The sequence below is a fragment of the Sus scrofa genome, chromosome 4 (assembly GCF_000003025.6).
Source record: "Sus scrofa isolate TJ Tabasco breed Duroc chromosome 4, Sscrofa11.1, whole genome shotgun sequence".
NCBI lineage: Eukaryota > Metazoa > Chordata > Mammalia > Artiodactyla > Suidae > Sus > Sus scrofa.
The window spans coordinates 1616266-1632720 of record NC_010446.5 but is presented as its reverse complement, the minus strand read 5'-3'; the positions used below and the strand labels follow the sequence as shown (position 1 = coordinate 1632720).

At 66.3% G+C, this 16455-nt stretch overlaps 1 protein-coding gene across 1 annotated transcript in view; it reads left to right on the top strand.

Annotated features, from left to right (window-relative positions):
• Positions 1-16455, top strand: part of ADGRB1 (adhesion G protein-coupled receptor B1) — a 76319-nt gene that overhangs the window by 25919 nt on the left and 33945 nt on the right. Inside the window, 8 exon segments of the mRNA XM_021088791.1 lie at positions 1284-1390; positions 1577-1771; positions 3188-3256; positions 3957-4065; positions 6660-6803; positions 7187-7262; positions 7344-7446; positions 8274-8315. Coding sequence (XP_020944450.1) covers positions 1284-1390; positions 1577-1771; positions 3188-3256; positions 3957-4065; positions 6660-6803; positions 7187-7262; positions 7344-7446; positions 8274-8315 — 845 coding nt within the window.

Sequence of the window (16455 nt, the reverse complement as noted above, 5' to 3'; positions counted from 1 at the left end):
AGGAGTTGTGAGCGTGCTGTGCACGCAGAAGCTGGGGCAGGTTGGCCAGGGGCCTGGGACCGCCCGGTCCTGAGCGCTCACCTCACCGGGAGCCAGCGCCCACTCTCATGTGGGAATCGAGGCACAGAGGAGTCCACACACTCAGCCTGGGTTTTGAGGGCCAGTGATCGGGAAGTCAGCTTTGCGCACGGTGGTCTTAAGCTCTGTGCAGCCCTGTGGAGTGATGGGGGTGTGGGAGAAGCAGGGTGGGCTCCCAGAAGGAGCTCAGCGCGTCGGAGAAATGTGTGCCTTTGTGGACCCTTGTTTGCTCTGTGACGTTCAGGAGCCGACTCACCCTCTCTGAGCCTCTGTTTGGCTTCTGTAAAATAAGTTGGCGGTGGGCTCCCCACCCCGACAGGGCTGAGCCCCGTGGCGGCAGCTGTGCATTCCCAGCCGTGGTTGCAAGCCCCGCGCCCTGCTTCGTCTGCAGAATCATCCACGTTCTGGGTAGAATATTGCAGATCCAGGGAAGCAAAGTGAAGAAAGCACAAGTCAGAGGATGGGGTGACTTCTCTGGCCTTTTGTCTGCACGTGTGGCCCTTATCTCCCCTCATTTTCATTCCGCCCTGTGCCGTGGAGCAGGGGTCCTGTCCTGCCCCGTGGCTCCTGTTGGGTGTCAGGGTTCTGACAGTTCCTTGGGGTCGTCACCCCAGTGTGTGCGCACAGCTGTGCGAGGTTCCGTGGGAGCAAAGCGCTGGGCCACAGGCCGTGCCCTGTTTAAGGCTCTCGACATCTGATGCCATTCAGCTCCGAGGCTGCCCAGTGTCCACAACACAGCCAGGCCCTTGGGCCCCTGACGCCCCTGGGTGCAGTAGACAGGGGACCGGCTATGCCTCTGGTCCCGCGTGGTCTGGGCGGGGACCCAGCTGTGCTCCTGACCCCATGGGGGCCCTGGGTGGGGCCTGGCTGTCAGTTCTCCCCAGGGCTCCAGATGGGAAGGGGCTCTGCCGAGAGGCCCTGGGCTGAACCCTGAAGCCCCTCACTCGGCCGAGGGCCCTGCCAGCCACAGGTGCGATCCCTGAAGGTTTGGCTCCTGCCAGGGTCCAGGCCTTGACCTGCAACATCTGTTCAGAAACGTTTTGAATGAAAGAAACCAAGGGAGGCCTGGCCCCTGTGCCGGCTCTGCTCTGGGGATGAGGCCAGGGGCGTGGGCCTGTGTCCAGGGCTGGAGGGTCCCATCCGAGAGGCCTGCGGGGTGGGAGCCCTGGCGGGAGGAGGGAGAAGAGCTGAGCCCCGTTCCCCAGGCCTCATCCTGCGCCGCTGTGAGCTGGACGAGGAGGGCATTGCCCACTGGGAGCCGCCCACCTACATCCGCTGCGTCTCCATCGACTACCGCAACATCCAGATGATGGTGAGCCTGGCCCTGGAGTCTCCCGCGCGTCCTGGGCTGGCAGTCGGCTGCCTTAGCCCGGGTCCCAGCGGCACGCGGTGGACCTGAGTCAGCCGTGGCCACCGGCTGGGGGCTGCCGAGGACCCTCTGGGCGTGGGAGGTCCTTGGTCCCTGCAGAGTCACGGCAGGCACCCCGCATCTCCCCAGACGCGGGAGCACCTGGCGAAGGCTCAGCGTGGGCTGCCCGGGGAGGGCGTCTCCGAGGTCATCCAGACGCTGGTGGAGATCTCCCAGGACGGGGCCAGCTACAGCGGGGACCTGCTCTCCACCATCGACGTCCTCAGGAACATGACCGAGATCTTCCGGAGGGCGTATTACAGCCCCACGCCGGGGGACGCGCAGGTGGGCGGCCGGGGCGCCGGCCCACCCCGCCCTCAGACGGAGCCCTGGCCCCGGCCCCACTCGGAGCCCTGGCCCCGGTCCCTCTCTGAACCCTGACCCCGGTCCCACTCTGAACCCTGACCCCGGTCCCTCTCTGAACCCTGACCCCGGTCCCACTCGGAGCCCTGGCCCCGGTCCCTCTCTGAACCCTGACCCTGGTCCCACTCTGAACCCTGACCCCGGTCCCACTCTGAACCCTGACCCCGGTCCCACTCTGAACCCTGACGCCGGTCCCACTCTGAACCCTGACCCCGGTCCCTCTCTGAACCCTGACCCCGGTCCCTCTCTGAACCCTGACCCCGGTCCCTCTCTGAACCCTGACCCCGGTCCCACTCGGAGCCCTGGCCCCGGTCCCTCTCTGAACCCTGACCCCGGTCCCTCTCTGAACCCTGACCCCGGTCCCACTCTGAACCCTGACCCCGGTCCCACTCTGAACCCTGACCCCGGTCCCTCTCTGAACCCTGACCCCGGTCCCTCTCTGAACCCTGACCCCGGTCCCTCTCTGAACCCTGACCCCGGTCCCACTCGGAGCCCTGGCCCCGGTCCCTCTCTGAACCCTGACCCCGGTCCCACTCTGAACCCTGATCCCGGTCCCACTCGGAGCCCTGGCCCCGGTCCCTCTCTGAACCCTGACCCCGGTCCCTCTCTGAACCCTGACCCCGGTCCCTCTCTGAACCCTGACCCCGGTCCCACTCTGAACCCTGACCCCGGTCCCACTCTGAACCCTGACCCCGGTCCCACTCGGAGCCCTGACCCCGGTCCCTCTCTGAACCCTGACCCCGGTCCCACTCTGAACCCTGACCCCGGTCCCTCTCTGAACCCTGACCCCGGTCCCTCTCGGAACCCTGACCCCGGTCCCTCTCTGAACCCTGACCCCGGTCCCACTCGGAGCCCTGGCCCCGGCCCCACACGGAGCCCTGGCCCTGGTCCCTCTCTGAACCCTGACCCCGGTCCCACTCGGAGCCCTGACCCTGGTCCCATTCTGAACCCTGACCCCGGTCCCTCTCTGAACCCTGACCCCGGTCCCATTCTGAACCCTGACCCCGGTCCCACTCTGAACCCTGACCCCGGTCCCTCTCTGAACCCTGACCCCGGTCCCTCTCTGAACCCTGACCCCGGTCCCACTCGGAGCCCTGGCCCCGGCCCCACACGGAGCCCTGACCCCGGTCCCATTCTGAACCCTGACCCCGGTCCCACTTTGAACCCTGACCCCGGTCCCACTCTGAACCCTGACCCTGGTCCCCCTCTGACCCTGACCCTGCTCCCACATGGAGCCTTGACCCCGGTCCCACGCTGACCCTGACCCTGGTCCCACACTGAGCTGTGATTCTGGTGCCGTGGTCTCTGCTCACTGCCCCTTCTTCCTCTTCCTTCCAGAACTTTGTCCAGATCATCAGCAACCTGCTGGCAGAGGAGAACCGAGACAAGTGGGAAGAGGCCCAGCTGGTAGGGAAGAGGCTGGGGCCTTGTGGTCGGAGCAGCAGGCTGGGCACGGGCATCTCTGGGCCCCACTAAGGCCCAGGTCACCCAGGGTGGGGTCCTGGCCTCAGATCCCAGCACGGCCCCTGCCACTCTGGTGACTTTGAGGCCGTGGCTTATCTTTCGGGCCTCGGTTTCCCGTCGTCAGAGGACTGAGGGCCCCGCGGGGGCTCAGGGAGGGTTGTGAGAAGAGGCCTAGGCGCTGGTGCATGCGGCACACGGCAGCTCTTTCTCATCGGGGAGCGCGGTCCGATGCCCCGCCTCCCAGACCGCCCCGGAGCCTGCCACTGCGCCCGTGCCCGGGGCGGCTCCCCGTGTGGCCCACGGTGCCCAGAGACCACTGCTCTCCTCCTGTGGGACCCCGGCCGCGGGGCCGGAGCACAGCAGCCCCTCTGGGGTCAGGATTCTCGTCACCAAATGGCGATGAAGACTCAGGCCCCATCTGCTTGCTGTCCGTCCAGGGTCCTGCGTGGGGGGCGTGATGACAGGACCCCGACAGAGAGGGAGCAGATGAGGTGGGGGAGGGAGGCCCGAGGAGGCAGAGGCTGTGTCCCTGCTGGGCACAGGGGTCCTTGGCGACATCGCGTGGCTCTGGTGGTCCCCTTCTTGACGGGGCTGCTGCCCGCCGTCGCCGAGGCTCCCTGACTCCTGCCTCCCCCTCCCCCAGATGGGCCCCAATGCCAAGGAGCTGTTCCGGCTGGTGGAGGACTTCGTGGACGTCATCGGCTTCCGCATGAAGGACTTGCGGGACGCCTACCAGGTGACAGACAACCTGGGTAAGCCCGCCCCTTCGGCCTCTTTCCTCAGCAGCCAGCCAGCGGCCAGAGGCCCTCTGCGGGCCCTCAGGCCGAGTTCTAAGATGAATCGCGTGTTTCCAGGGATGCGGTCCCTGACGGGGGTCTGATGGAACCCAGGAGGGGTCAGCTTCGGGGAGCGGGGGCGTTGGTCTCAGATCCAGACAAGGTCCCAGAGACCTCGGATCACAGGCACCCTGGGATCCCCAGGCCACTGCCCGCCCCTTGTTCCCGCCTCCCTGGGGCTGGGGGCCCGCTTCTGCTCGGCACCCCCGGGGTCCTCTCTGCGTTGGGACCGCACAGATTTGAAGGCGGCCCTGCGTAGTCCTCTGCTGTGTGTCTGTCACGGGGCGGGCTGCTCCCAGTGCCGTGGCCTTGGACGAGGCCCTGAAATGGGCCGGCGGTCGTGTGGCCTCAGAGGCCGCAGAGAGCAGAGTGCGCCTGGGGCCTCGGGGGCCGGTGGTGGCTGTCGGCACACATACCGACGAGGGTCGTCCGTGGTTGTCACCAGCGCCCCCTAAACAGCTCTCTGGGGCCACGTTTGCCAAATCTTCCCTGTCTCGGCGCCTCCCCAGACAACCCCTGTTGTCACGGTCCCCCCGCAGTGGGGAACCCAGGAGTGGACGCTGGCCCGGCTGTGGTCCAGGCAGTACCGAGGAGGAGGGCTGTCGCCTCCCTTGTGGAGACACTCGGGCCTCTGGTAACATGCCCTAGGCTGGCTGTGCTGCCTTAGCACACACCTGGGGACATGCCCGGGCTGGGACGAGCTAAGCCGGAGGTTCCCGGAGCACTGGCACTGCCCCTCTGCCTTAGAGTCAGGACCCCAGGGCTGGAGTGACCTCCAAGGCCAGGGGATCGGGGAGATGCAGGCCTGGGGGTCCGGTGCCAGTGGAAGTCACCAGGCAGGTGGGTCAGTGGTGGCTCCAGGCCGGCTGGGGCGGCCTCTCCCCTCCTTCTCTCCCCCGCTGGACTGGGCCTTTTTCTAGGTGAAGTGGGAGTGGTGGCTGTGCGGGGCGGGCTGACTGCTGCAGACCCTCGGCCCTCCTGGCTCAGGCCTCGCCGTGGAGGCTGGCTCCCAGGGCGCCCAGCATTGCCCGTGGCCCTGGAGGGGCGCTCAGGCACCTGCTGCCCACCCCCCCCACACACCCCAGGCACCTGGTGACCCCAAAACCCACACCCTCCCTGCACCCCGCTGCTGGATGCTTACCCTACGGATCCCAGCAGCCTGACCACCTCCAGGGCCTTAGCCAGGGACACCCCCCCCCCCACCACTCCAGGGCCATCACAGACTGCAGACCACCTATTTCTTCTCTAGCCAGGTCCCCACCCCACACACACACAGCTCTGAGAGCGGGTCTGGCTCCCCCTCCCCTGACCCTCAGCGTTAGAACAGACCCTGCCCACAGCTGGTGCCTGGAAGCATCTGGCGTGGATGGGTTTGCTCACCTGTTCTTGTGTTGGCAAGGGACTTGGCAACCAAGGGTCAGCCGCGTGCTGGGCTGGGCACCCAGAGAAGGGGCCCCTGGCCCTGTCCCAGGGCCTCTGGCAGGGAGGATGCCCGGGGCCCAGAGCTGACCGCACAGGTGCAGGGAGGCACGGCTAGTGGCAGGGGGGCAGGGTAGCCAGGCCTGGAGCTCAGGAGCGTGCGCGTCGCTGCATGAGCAAAGGTGTCGGGGAGGGAATCGGCTGGTCTGGGGATGGGGGAGGGCCAGGTGACAGCTGGGCAGGGGAGACTGTTGGCTCTAAGCCCTTCCCCTTCTCTCTACACCCAAAGCACCCCCGGCCCCCAAGACCCAGACCCAGGCCACGGGTGCCAGGTGAGGGGAGCAGTGTGTCTGCCTGGCGTGGGTGGGCCTGGAATGAAGGGGCTGAGGTGGTGGGCACCCCCCCACCCTGTCCTACCAGGATGCCTCGGTTGGGGCTGGACAGAGCCCCCTGGGGCTGGGGTTTTGAGGGTGCAGCTTCCTGGGGCCTGATGGGGCCAAGGGTTTTCAGAAGGCCACTCAGGCCCTGGCAGGGAGAGGTGGGGACGAAAGGCTGCAGGGCCACCGGCTGTCCCTGCTCTGGCCTCTCCCCAGGCGTGTGAGTCTCCACAGCCGGCACCTTCCTTCCTGGCCCATCTCTTGTCCCCTTTAGTCCCGGCCCTGGGAGGGGCTGTCCCTGTCCCTCCTACAGAGCGCAGCCAGAGGGGGGAGGCTGGGCTCCAGTGTCTGAGGGGCACCGAGTCGGACGCCACGCCAGGCGCGTAGCCCATTGTCGGCACCTTCCGGGGCCGTGGGGGCTGGTCTAGGCTGAGTCCCCACAGGGCTGGGGGGCGCCTGCTGGGGTGGAGGTGTCATTCGAGATCCGGAAGGGACCAGGAAGTCACCAGGGCCCTGGGCCCCGGGCCCCACCTGGAGGTTGGCGTCGGGCAGCCGCCCTGCCCCCGCTCTGAGCCGCGAGTGCCCCCGCGTGATGGTTCTGGGCTCCCGGGCTGCTCCCAGTACCAGGGCTGAGGCTCTCAGTGTCTCTGTCTCTGCCTCCCGGTGTCTGTCTCTGTTGTCTGCCCCCTGCCCCCGCCCCCGCCCCCGCCCCAGTCCTCAGCATCCATAAGCTCCCAGCCAGCGGAGCCACGGACATCAGCTTCCCCATGAAGGGCTGGCGGGCCACGGGCGACTGGGCCAAGGTGCCGGAGGACAGGGTCACTGTGTCCAAGAGTGTCTTCTCCACGGGGCTGGCAGGTGAGGGGCCTCGGGGTACCGGCGGGGAGGGCAGGGTCCAGGGTCTGGCCTGCTGCTTCGAGGACTCGGGCAGCATCCGCTCCTTCTCGGGGTTCCCGGGGTGGCCCCCTCCTCCAGGAAGCCCTCCTACCTCCCTGTGTTGGGAGACTCCCGGGCCATCTCGGCCCCATAGACCAACAGACCGCCTCACCACGGGGAGGGAAAGGGTCTCGCCTGGAGTCACACACAGCAGGTGACCCGGGTCCCCAGGAAGAGGAACCGCGCCCTGCCCGTCCCCAGCTCTCAAGGGTCACTCAGGGGATCCGGCAGTCCCCTGCGTCCCTTGCCCGAGCGGGGTCCTGGCCCGGGGGCCGGAGGAGGTGACAGGCGGTGCTCTCTTCCAGAGGCTGATGACTCATCCGTGTTTGTGGTGGGCACTGTGCTCTACCGAAACCTGGGCAGCTTCCTGGCCCTGCAGAGGTGGGCACCGCGGGCACGCGGGGGTCGGGGGAGGCCAGGCCTGGGGCTCCCGACCCCGACACGGCCCCGGCTCTCCCCCAGGAACACGACCGTCCTCAACTCCAAGGTCATCTCGGTGACCGTGAAGCCCCCGCCTCGCTCCCTGCTCACGCCCTTGGAGATTGAGTTCGCCCACATGTACAACGTGAGTGCCGCCCTCGTGCGCGGCCGCGTGCCCGCGATCCTCCGCCGGACCCCGCGTGGGGGGCGTGCTCACCCGTCTCGGCCTCACCGCAGCCTTGACTCCCAGCGACCGGGGAGGGGGGGACACGGAGGCTGGCAGAGCTGCGGGAGCTTGCCCGGGGACGCCCCGGGGCCGTGTGGGAGCTGAAGCGGCCCCAGCCCCTTGGCCTGGCTGGTCCCTCGGGCAGAGAGAGGTGACCTCTGCTGAGAAGTCTGCCTTCCACGCCTGGCTCCTCGGGGCTCTCCTTCAGCCTCGGAGCGGCCGGTGCCGAGACCCTTCAGACCAGCTGAGAGCCAGAGCCACCCCTGCCCGGCCAGGCCAGGGCAGAGCCAGGCCAGGGCTGTGGGAAGAGCCGGGCTTGCCCTTTCCCGCTGTGTGGCCTTGGGCCTTGCTCAACCTCTCTGTGCCTGGGCTCCCTCCCTCACCAAGTGGGAACCCCGCTTGTGGCTGTTATCACACCACGGCCTGCGGGACGGGTGTTTGCTGAGTCCACGGGGGCCCCCTGACCCATTTTGCACTAAGCTGGACTGGCCCGCCTGGTATCTAGAGCTGGGCTTCGGCCACCACTGCTCAGCCCTGCTCAGAGAGGGGACAGGGGCTGCCCCAGGCCACTCCGCTAGGGGTGGGGGGAGGCTGAGCCAGTCCCTTCCTGCTCTGGGCCTCAGTTCGTCCTGCTCAGACTGTCCTGGGGGAACAGCGCAGGCAGAGGATCCGGGTGGATCCGGCAGTGACCCTTGGGCGGGGCTCTTAGGGTGGGCAGGTGGCCTGACTCCTCCCTTCTCTCCCAGGGCACCACCAACCAGACCTGTATCCTGTGGGATGAGACGGATGTGTAAGTTCATCGGGGCCTTGGGGTGGGGGGCGCCGACTCAGTGGGGAGGGATGTGGGCTTCAGGTTTAGGGTCAATGACCCTCCTCTGTCTGTCATGCAGGGTCTCTTCCTGCCCGGGTCAGGCTCTGGGGCAGCAGGGGGCCACCTGGCTGGCCCTCCACCCCTCCCAGGGAAGTCCTTGGCCTGGGGTCCAGAGGGTCTGGAGGTCCCCCGGCCAGGCGAGAGTAGACAGTCTAGGGCTGCAGGAGCACCGCCAAGGGCCCGGGCAGCTGGCCGAGCCCCAGAGTGATCTGATGGGAAGCAGAGGCAGGGCTCCTGGGGTCCCGTGCCCATTCCTTGTCCAGCACATAGCCCAGCCCATGTCGGGCGCTGCAGCAGTGTGGGAGCAAGTACAGGGCAGGGCACCGGGCTGGAGTGGCTGTGCTCTGATTCAGGGTCAGGGGCATGTAGTCGCAGGGAAGAGTTTGTGCAAAGGCCCTGCAGTGGGGTGGCCCCCAGAGGCAAGAAGGGTCAGAACTGGGGAGACTGGGCAGGAGAGAGCTTGGTGCTGGGTCCTGATGGGTCAGATGGGCCTGGTGGGAACTGGGGCCTTCCCCCCAAGGGAGGGGGGTGTTCAGAGAGCTGCTTATCACTGTCACCGCCTGCTTCCCTCACCCCTGGCACTGCCAGTCTCCAGGCCAGCCCCTGGGTCGGGGGTACATGTGGCAAGTCCCTCACGCTGTGGGCAGTGCAGTGATGGAGGTGTGTCCTAGGAGGCCAGGGGAGGCTCCCGGCATGACTGAGGAGGACACACGTCCCTGGAAGAGAACAGGAGGAGGGGGCTTCAGGCAGAAGCACTATTTAAGCCAAAGCGTGGGGGTTGGGAGGTCCAGGAGGGACATGGAGTGTGGCCGGGAAGAGCAGGCAGCTGAAGAGGCCAGATGGGTGCAGGGGCACAGGGGAGCCGGAAGGGGCATGGGCCGAGTTTGTGGGGGCTGTGTCAGGAACTCCGGAAGCTGTTGGGAGGGGCGTGGTCATCCTCCACCCGGCCGGCCGCCCATCTTCTACCCACCAGTCCATCCCGTCCACCATCCATCCGTCTTCCACCCACTCATCCATCCGTCTTCCACCCATCCTTCCATCATCCACCCATCCACCCATTATCCATCCGTCTTCCACCCACTCATCCATCCGTCTTCCACCCATCCTTCCATCATCCACCCATCCACCCATTATCCATCCGTCTTCCACCCACTCACCCATCCTTCATCCATTCATCCATCCTCCACCCACCCATCCACCCATCTTCTACCCACCAGTCCATCCCGTCCATCTACCCGCCTCTCCATCATCCGTCTATCCATCCATCCATCCTCCATCCACCTGTCATCCATGCATCCATCCCTCCATCCATCCTTCATTAATCCATCCATCATCCATCCCTCCAAGTCCTGCCCACCCATCCATCCTTCATCCACTCAGTCTTCATCTATCCATCCAACCTCCATTCATCCATCCACCCGCTTACCTATCCACCCACCCACCTATCCGCCCATCCACTCACTCATCCACCCATCCACACCCCATTCATCCATCCATGCCCCGTCCCTTCATCCCCCTAGTCGGCCAGCCAGCCAGTCACCCACCCCCATCTACCCATCCAGCCACCTCCCAACTGTTCATCCTCCAGTGACTGCTGACCGCTGGCAAGGCACTGCTTTACAAGGTCCTGGCTCAGCCTCCTCCTATCCCCGATGAGGGGGGACAGGAAAGTAGGAGCATACAGATCCCTGTGAGACTGTCAGGTCATGACATGTGCCAAGAAGCAGTGCCCAGTGGATCTGGTGGCAGGTGGGGTGGGGTGCCTTTCAGAAAAGATTGACAGAAGCCTCTCTGGGGTGGTGTCTGAGCAGAGGGCTGACTCGGCACTGTGGATGTCGGCGTCTGAGGACAGGCATGTTGGCAGGAGGAACAGGCAGTTCAAAGGCCCTGTGGCAGGTGCGTGCAGGGCCACACTGCAGGCTCTGCTGCCCTTTCCCGCTCTGGGCTTCAGGGTGTGAGGACAGGGCCCGGAGCTGGGAGCTGGGCTGGGGGATGCTGGAGTGGACTCCATAGCCCTGGCGAGCTGGCCCTCTGCCTTGGGTGCCATCGATTGCTTTTCTCTAGATTTTGCAAGTGGCATAAGATCTTTGTACAAAAAGAAGTATTAGAAAAGGGTGAAAAAAGAAAAAGAAAGGGGGCTATGTGCTCACAGTAGCCAGGCTGGCCTCTGGGGCCGTTGCGGGAGGTTGTGCCATGGCAGCAGTTCCGTCCTGTCTGGCCCCTGACGTTGGCACAGGCCCCTCTCCATAGCCCGGAAGCCGTCCCGTTGGGCTGTTCGGAGGCGCCTCCTGGGGAGCCGGGTTCACCCAGCTGTGCAGCACCCTGGCTCGGACAGCTCCGCTCACACTCCTGGATGTTCCCTGGGCACCGAGTCCCCCGGGATCTTGGTGCTAGATGCTTTCCAGAAAGGTGGACCCACCCCTGCTCTGCCGTCCAGGGCAGCAGCCTGGGGGAGGTCTGGCCAGCCTAGTGTCAAGTTCACTGGCCCTTAGGGCTGTGTGGTCTGGGGATTCTGCCCTCTGGGAGCCCCATTTTCGTGCTCACATGGGGGGGCAGAGTGGCAGATGGGGAGAGGCCAGTGGCCACGGGGCGCCCACCTTCCCTTCCTCTTTCAGGTGGGGGGCATCCACTGCCCCGGGCCCGCCAGGCCCGGCCCTGGTCACCTCTGGGTGGGTGCGAACCTGATGGTCTATGTGCCTGGGCCCCGGGGACCCAAAGATGGTGGGAAGGTGCTCCCTTGGGGCGCATTTTGCCCACAACTCCCTCTTCAGGCCTGGGCACGGCCCTGGGAGCCTGGCCTGGCCTGTTACCTCTGGGGAAGCTGAGGCTCTGGAAGGAGCAGGGTCCAGCTCAGTGTGGGGACGGGCCATCCGACCCAGAGCCGCAGTCCGGGGCCCAGAGGCAGCCGCGGGTGGGGGAGGGGAGGAGGCGGGCCCTGCCCTTCCCCCCTGCCCCCTCCCCCTCCCACCTCCCCTCTGTGCTGGTCAGCACCTCCTTCTCCAGCCGGCGGGGGCTGCTCCTCTCATAAACTGGCTCAGAGAAGGCAAGGGTTTCCCAGGCGACCCGAAATGGGGGCCAGGGACAGGGCCCCAGGCCTGCTTCCACCCGCTCAATCTCAGAGACCAGGTCTGTGCTGGTGTGGGCCTGTGTTTGTGTGTCTTTGAAGGAGAAAGGGTTTCACGTAGCTGCAGAATTGTGTGTGTCGAGGGTGGGGGCGGGGGGAGTGCCAGTGAGTGGGGGCACGAGAGCCACCAGTGACCGTCACCTCAGTAGGGAGCTTTTGATCCATAACTGAACTCTGTTCCTGGTCTCTGAGGGAGCCTGGATCCCAAACCCACACGGAACCCTGGTCCTGGGCACACGCTGAGCCCTGATCCTGTGTCTCATCTGGAATCACTTTGCATGTTCACGTGTGTTTGTGCGTGTGTCATGTGCATGGGGGGCCGCCTCCTCTTCCACGCACACTCAGCAGTCAACCATGTGACACACTCATCTTGGAAAGTCTGAGTCAGAGGCTTCCGCCCACAGTGCAGGCCCTCCACCTGCCTCGCCCCCAGCTGTACAAACACACTTGCACACGCGGGCTCAACATTTGTGCTTGAGGCGACTGCTCACAGCAAGACTCGAGGTCCTCTCCCACCCCGCCCCGCCTCCGCCAGCCTGGCCGCGGCTCGGGGGCCTCGGGCGCAGGGCCCTTGGCGTTAGGATAAGGGAGTCTTTGCAGAACCCTCAGGCGTTTCGGTGGTTGGGGGACGGGGGAAAGGGCAGAGGAAGGGTGGGTGGGCGGCCCACGGGGCTGCTGGAGGCCAGGAGCACAGCCTGGAGTGCAGGGCTGTGGTCCTGAAAGGACAGCTCCCGGTCTTGCCCTCAGAGACGCCGCAAACGTCCTGCCGTTTCCCTTTTAAAAATAACCCGAGAGTTACATAGAGCGTCACAGTCAGAGCTGGCAAGGTCCTCAGAAATCGCCTGCTCTGCCTCACTTGAAAAGGGGGTAGCTGGGGCCCAGTGTGGGACATCAGTCCCAGCCAGGCCTGGGCCACACACCCTCCAGGATGCTCATCCTTATATACCGGCATGTTGGGAGGTGTTCTGCCAGATGCCAGTCCCCCGAGGGCTCCAGGAAGGGCAGGGTTCCATGCCCACCATGTCTTGTGCACCTGGGTCCACGCTGGAGTCAACTATAAAGGCTCTGAGAAGTCCTGCAGCAGGCTCCTATTCGGTCAGGTTGGGGTTTCCCTAACTGGTGGGCGCTGGGCAGCTTTACTCCCTGGAACCTGCGTCAGGAGAGCAGACTCTGGGACGGGCTGGGGGAGGGGGTGACATGTCCAGTCTTTTCCTGAAGGCCTGACCCCACTCCAGGTGCCTTTAGACCTGCTTCATTTCCTCATACAAGCTGGCTCCATCTGGCTGAAGACACTGGGGCTCCAAGTGCTATTTGCCAAGCCCAGGGCCACCCTGCGGGTCATGTCAGTCTGTCTCTATCCCCTCCGTGCAGACCCCAGCCCCTCCAGGTGCGGCTGTTCTGGGGGATGCTCGGCACCCAGGCCCAGCCCCTCCCCAGGGACCTTGCCCAAGTGCGTGTCCCGGTCCCTTTAAGAGCCTGGCCCCACATCCATCCTTGGTTTCCTTGGAGAGGGCAGTGAGGGGGCAGGCCGAGGGGGGCAAGCGGAAGGGAGACTTGGCAGGGTCCCCAGGTCGCTGTCAGCAGCCGGTTCTCAGCCCAGTTTCTCCCACGCGGCCGGGTTCCTCAAGGGGGCGGAGGAGGCGGGCTGAGGGCCCAGGAGGGGGTGGGGTGGGAGATGCGCTCAACAGAGGCCTTTTTGGTGGCCTGGGAAGGGCCTCGGAATCCACCCCACCCGAGAGCATGGGGGGGTGGCGTAGGGTGGGGGATGTGCTCTGCTCCCCTCACCGGGGCGGGGGCCGGGGGCCGGGGGGAGGGGTGCCGCGCTGCTCTCAGAAGCCAGACCCCCCCCCCCACTGTCTAGCCTCTGCTCCTGCCCCTGGCCTGGACTCAGCCCCAGCCCCTCCCCCAGCGCCCCTCCCTTCTCTGTCTCCCCCCACGTTGTCCCTGGGGAGCAGCAGGGGCTGGCAGAGGCCCACTGTGGGCGGGCCCTCTCCTCGGGGGTGTCTGAGCCTGGGCCGGCCGGTCCCTTGCCAGGCTTGGGAGCTGGAGAGGACAGATAGCCGTGAGGTCACGGCCAGGGACAGCAGCTGGGCTCAGAACCTGCAACATTGCATGTCCCCCACCCTTGGCTGGCAGCCCCACGGGCCCCCTCGCCACTGCCCTTCTCGGTGCCAGCTGGAATGCTTGGAGTCTTCACCCCTGGACCCTGTGCCCTCTGCTCCAGCCTCAAGAGCCACCTGCTCCTGGAGGCCTTCTCCCCTTTCCTGCATCACCGCTGTCCACTTCTTCCCGGCTCTGACCCCGGGCTGCTGTGTATCCACATGCCTGGACCAACCCCCCCACCCCAGCCCCCTGGCAGTGTGAGCCCCGCCCCAGGCGGGGCTGGGTCTCCCATCCGTGGTCCAGGGCTCCCCCTAGCCCCCGGTACGTAGTAAGCCCCCTGGGGAGGCGAATAGAAGCCATTGGAACCCACCCCATCTGAAGGGGGTCCCTCAGGCCCCTGGGGATTCGCCCATTCATTCCTTCCTCCATCGACTCAGTCATCCATTCCCTGCACCCACCGAATCCAGTCTGCCCAGCGTGGTCTGACCGTGGGGAGGGTCCTGCCTCCCAGATGCCCCCTCCACCCGGCAAGACATCTATGGGGCTGCCTGGCCCTGGTGGGCCCGCCCCTTCCTCACTTGTGGACATGGGATGGGAGGGGCTCTCCCAGGAGCCTGGGGGCCAAAGAGTCTGGGCTCTAGGCTGTCCCCACGGGAGTGCCTGCTTGGGTCCATGGGGTCCTGCAGCCTTGCTTGGCCCATCAGGCTGTCCCTTCCTCCAGCTCGGGGTCCCTGGCTCCGGCCACGCAAGCCCCGCCTCAGTTTCCTCGCCTGTGAGATGCGACTCAGCCTCGGCCCCCTGCCCTCGCCCAGCCTCTGCCAGGCGCCTCCAGGCAGCAGCAGAGGATGGGGTGGCCAGCGCTGGCCCCCAGCCACCCCTCCCTGTCGCCCTGCCCTCTTCTCCCGCTTCCCCTTCCTGCTGGAGAGCACGGCGGCAGGGGGCTGCTGTCTGCCGGTGCTGGCCCTGGGGGCAGGCCCTGTGCGGGAGCAGAGTAGGGATCCCAGACGTGTGCTTGAGGGCCAGGGGCATCAGCATGTGGGGAGCCTTCCTGGGATGAGACAGGGCACGAGAGTCTCCGGTTCGGCTGCGCGTCCCCCCCCCCAACTCCCCGACCCCCGCCCCGGCCCCATGTCCGTGGAGGGAGTGTGTGGCCCTATGAGCCTGGTGACCATGGAGTCGTAAGGATGGGGGATCAGGGAGGCAGAGTGTGGCCAGCCCTGAACTCACAGCATCTGCTGGCCAGCAGCAGGGGTGGCCTACGCCCCTGGCTTCTGGGTTTGGGGAGGAGGCCTGTACTGGTGGGGGTGGGGGGTACGCAGGGCAGCCGAGGCGGGGGGGGCCGGTGAAGTCAGCCACCTTGACTGTCCTCAGTCAAGTGACTGCATGGTCGGGGGCCTGTGGCACCGCCAGGGGCCTGGAGCTGGACAGCCCGGCTTCCAGGCCTCCCCTCCTCCTGCCTCCTGGCCTCTGCCATCATGGGGCCTGAACCCCTGCTGGGCACGGGTCTGGGGGGCGCTCCATGAGGAGGAGGAGCCTGGAGTTGCCCTCAGGGAGGAGGGGGCACCCCCCAGGAGGGCAGCGCTGGTCCCTGAGTTCGCTGGATGGTGCCAGGGTTCAATTCCCTCCTCCACTGAGGCCCAGGGCTCCGAGGGGGGCTGCTTTGGGCGCCTTGTCAGGCCACTTGGTGCAGGGAGGGTGCGTGAGAGGACAGGGCCGTGGCCTCTCTGGGAGGGGCCGAGCCTGGCTGGAAACAGAGGTACTTCGGGGCACTCCTGGCAGGGATTTCCGTCGGTCCGCCCGTCCTTCCGTCAGCAAGGTCCCTGAGCTCCACGTCCTGGTGGCAAGGCGTGCCGGTGCCTGGGTTCTCTGCGGCCTCCCAGAAGGAGGACTGCCCCCGCCCAGGCTCTGCCTGCCACCTCCCGTCGGTCCCCGTCCCCCTCATCCTCCCAGAGCCCACTCTGGTGTGTTGGCAACGATGGTCTGATGGTGGTGATGGCGTCGGGGTGGTGGTGAGGGCGGTGAGGGTGGCACGGTCGTCCGTTCTTGACGCTGGCAGCAGGGATGCTGTGACTGGCGCGGTGGTGGTGAGGGTGTCGGCAGCAGAGATGGCGACGTGGCAGGTCTTGATGGCGTCGCTGAGGGTGACGTGGTTGGTGCTGGCGGTGAGCGCCGCGAGGCGGAGGTTGTGGCGACAGTTAAGGTGGTGGTGGCCTCAGCCCTTCGGAGGAATTGTAGACGCCTCCTCGGGGGACCAGGGCGCACCCGTGGGGCAGCTGCCGAGGCCGGCGGCAGACAGGGTGAGGGCACTAGTGGGAGGGGCTCGCGAGGCCTCCTGGTCTGCGGGGGGCTGGGGGGGGTTCCGGCAGGAGACAAAGCTGGGCCAGTCTGGAATCTACTAGAGCCAGGGAAGTGCCCGTGGCACTGAGCAGAGGGCCCGACCAGGCAGGCCACGGACGCCGTTGCCCAACAAGTGAGTGAGGTACCGGCCTCACCTCCAGCTGCGTCAGTGGCTGGAGGGTGAGGGGGTGGGGTGTCGCCTGGGCTGGCAGGGGGAGGGGACAGGTCAGACAGGTGTGGGCCAGAGGTGCCGCAGGTAAAGGTCCGAGCGAGTGAGGGGCAGCGCCTCAGGTGGGGTTCCTGGGGTGCCGGCCTCTGAGCTGGGGGAGTTCGCAGGTGGGCAGGGGTTGGAGGAGCCCAGCCCACCCAGGCCAGATCACGTCCTTGGAGGGCTGGGGGCTCAGGGTCCCACCCTCTCCAGGGCCCCCATCTGCCTGGCAGGCTGCCCCTGGCCTCTGCAGCCTTGCCCTGGTGGGTGGGTGGAACAGACAGC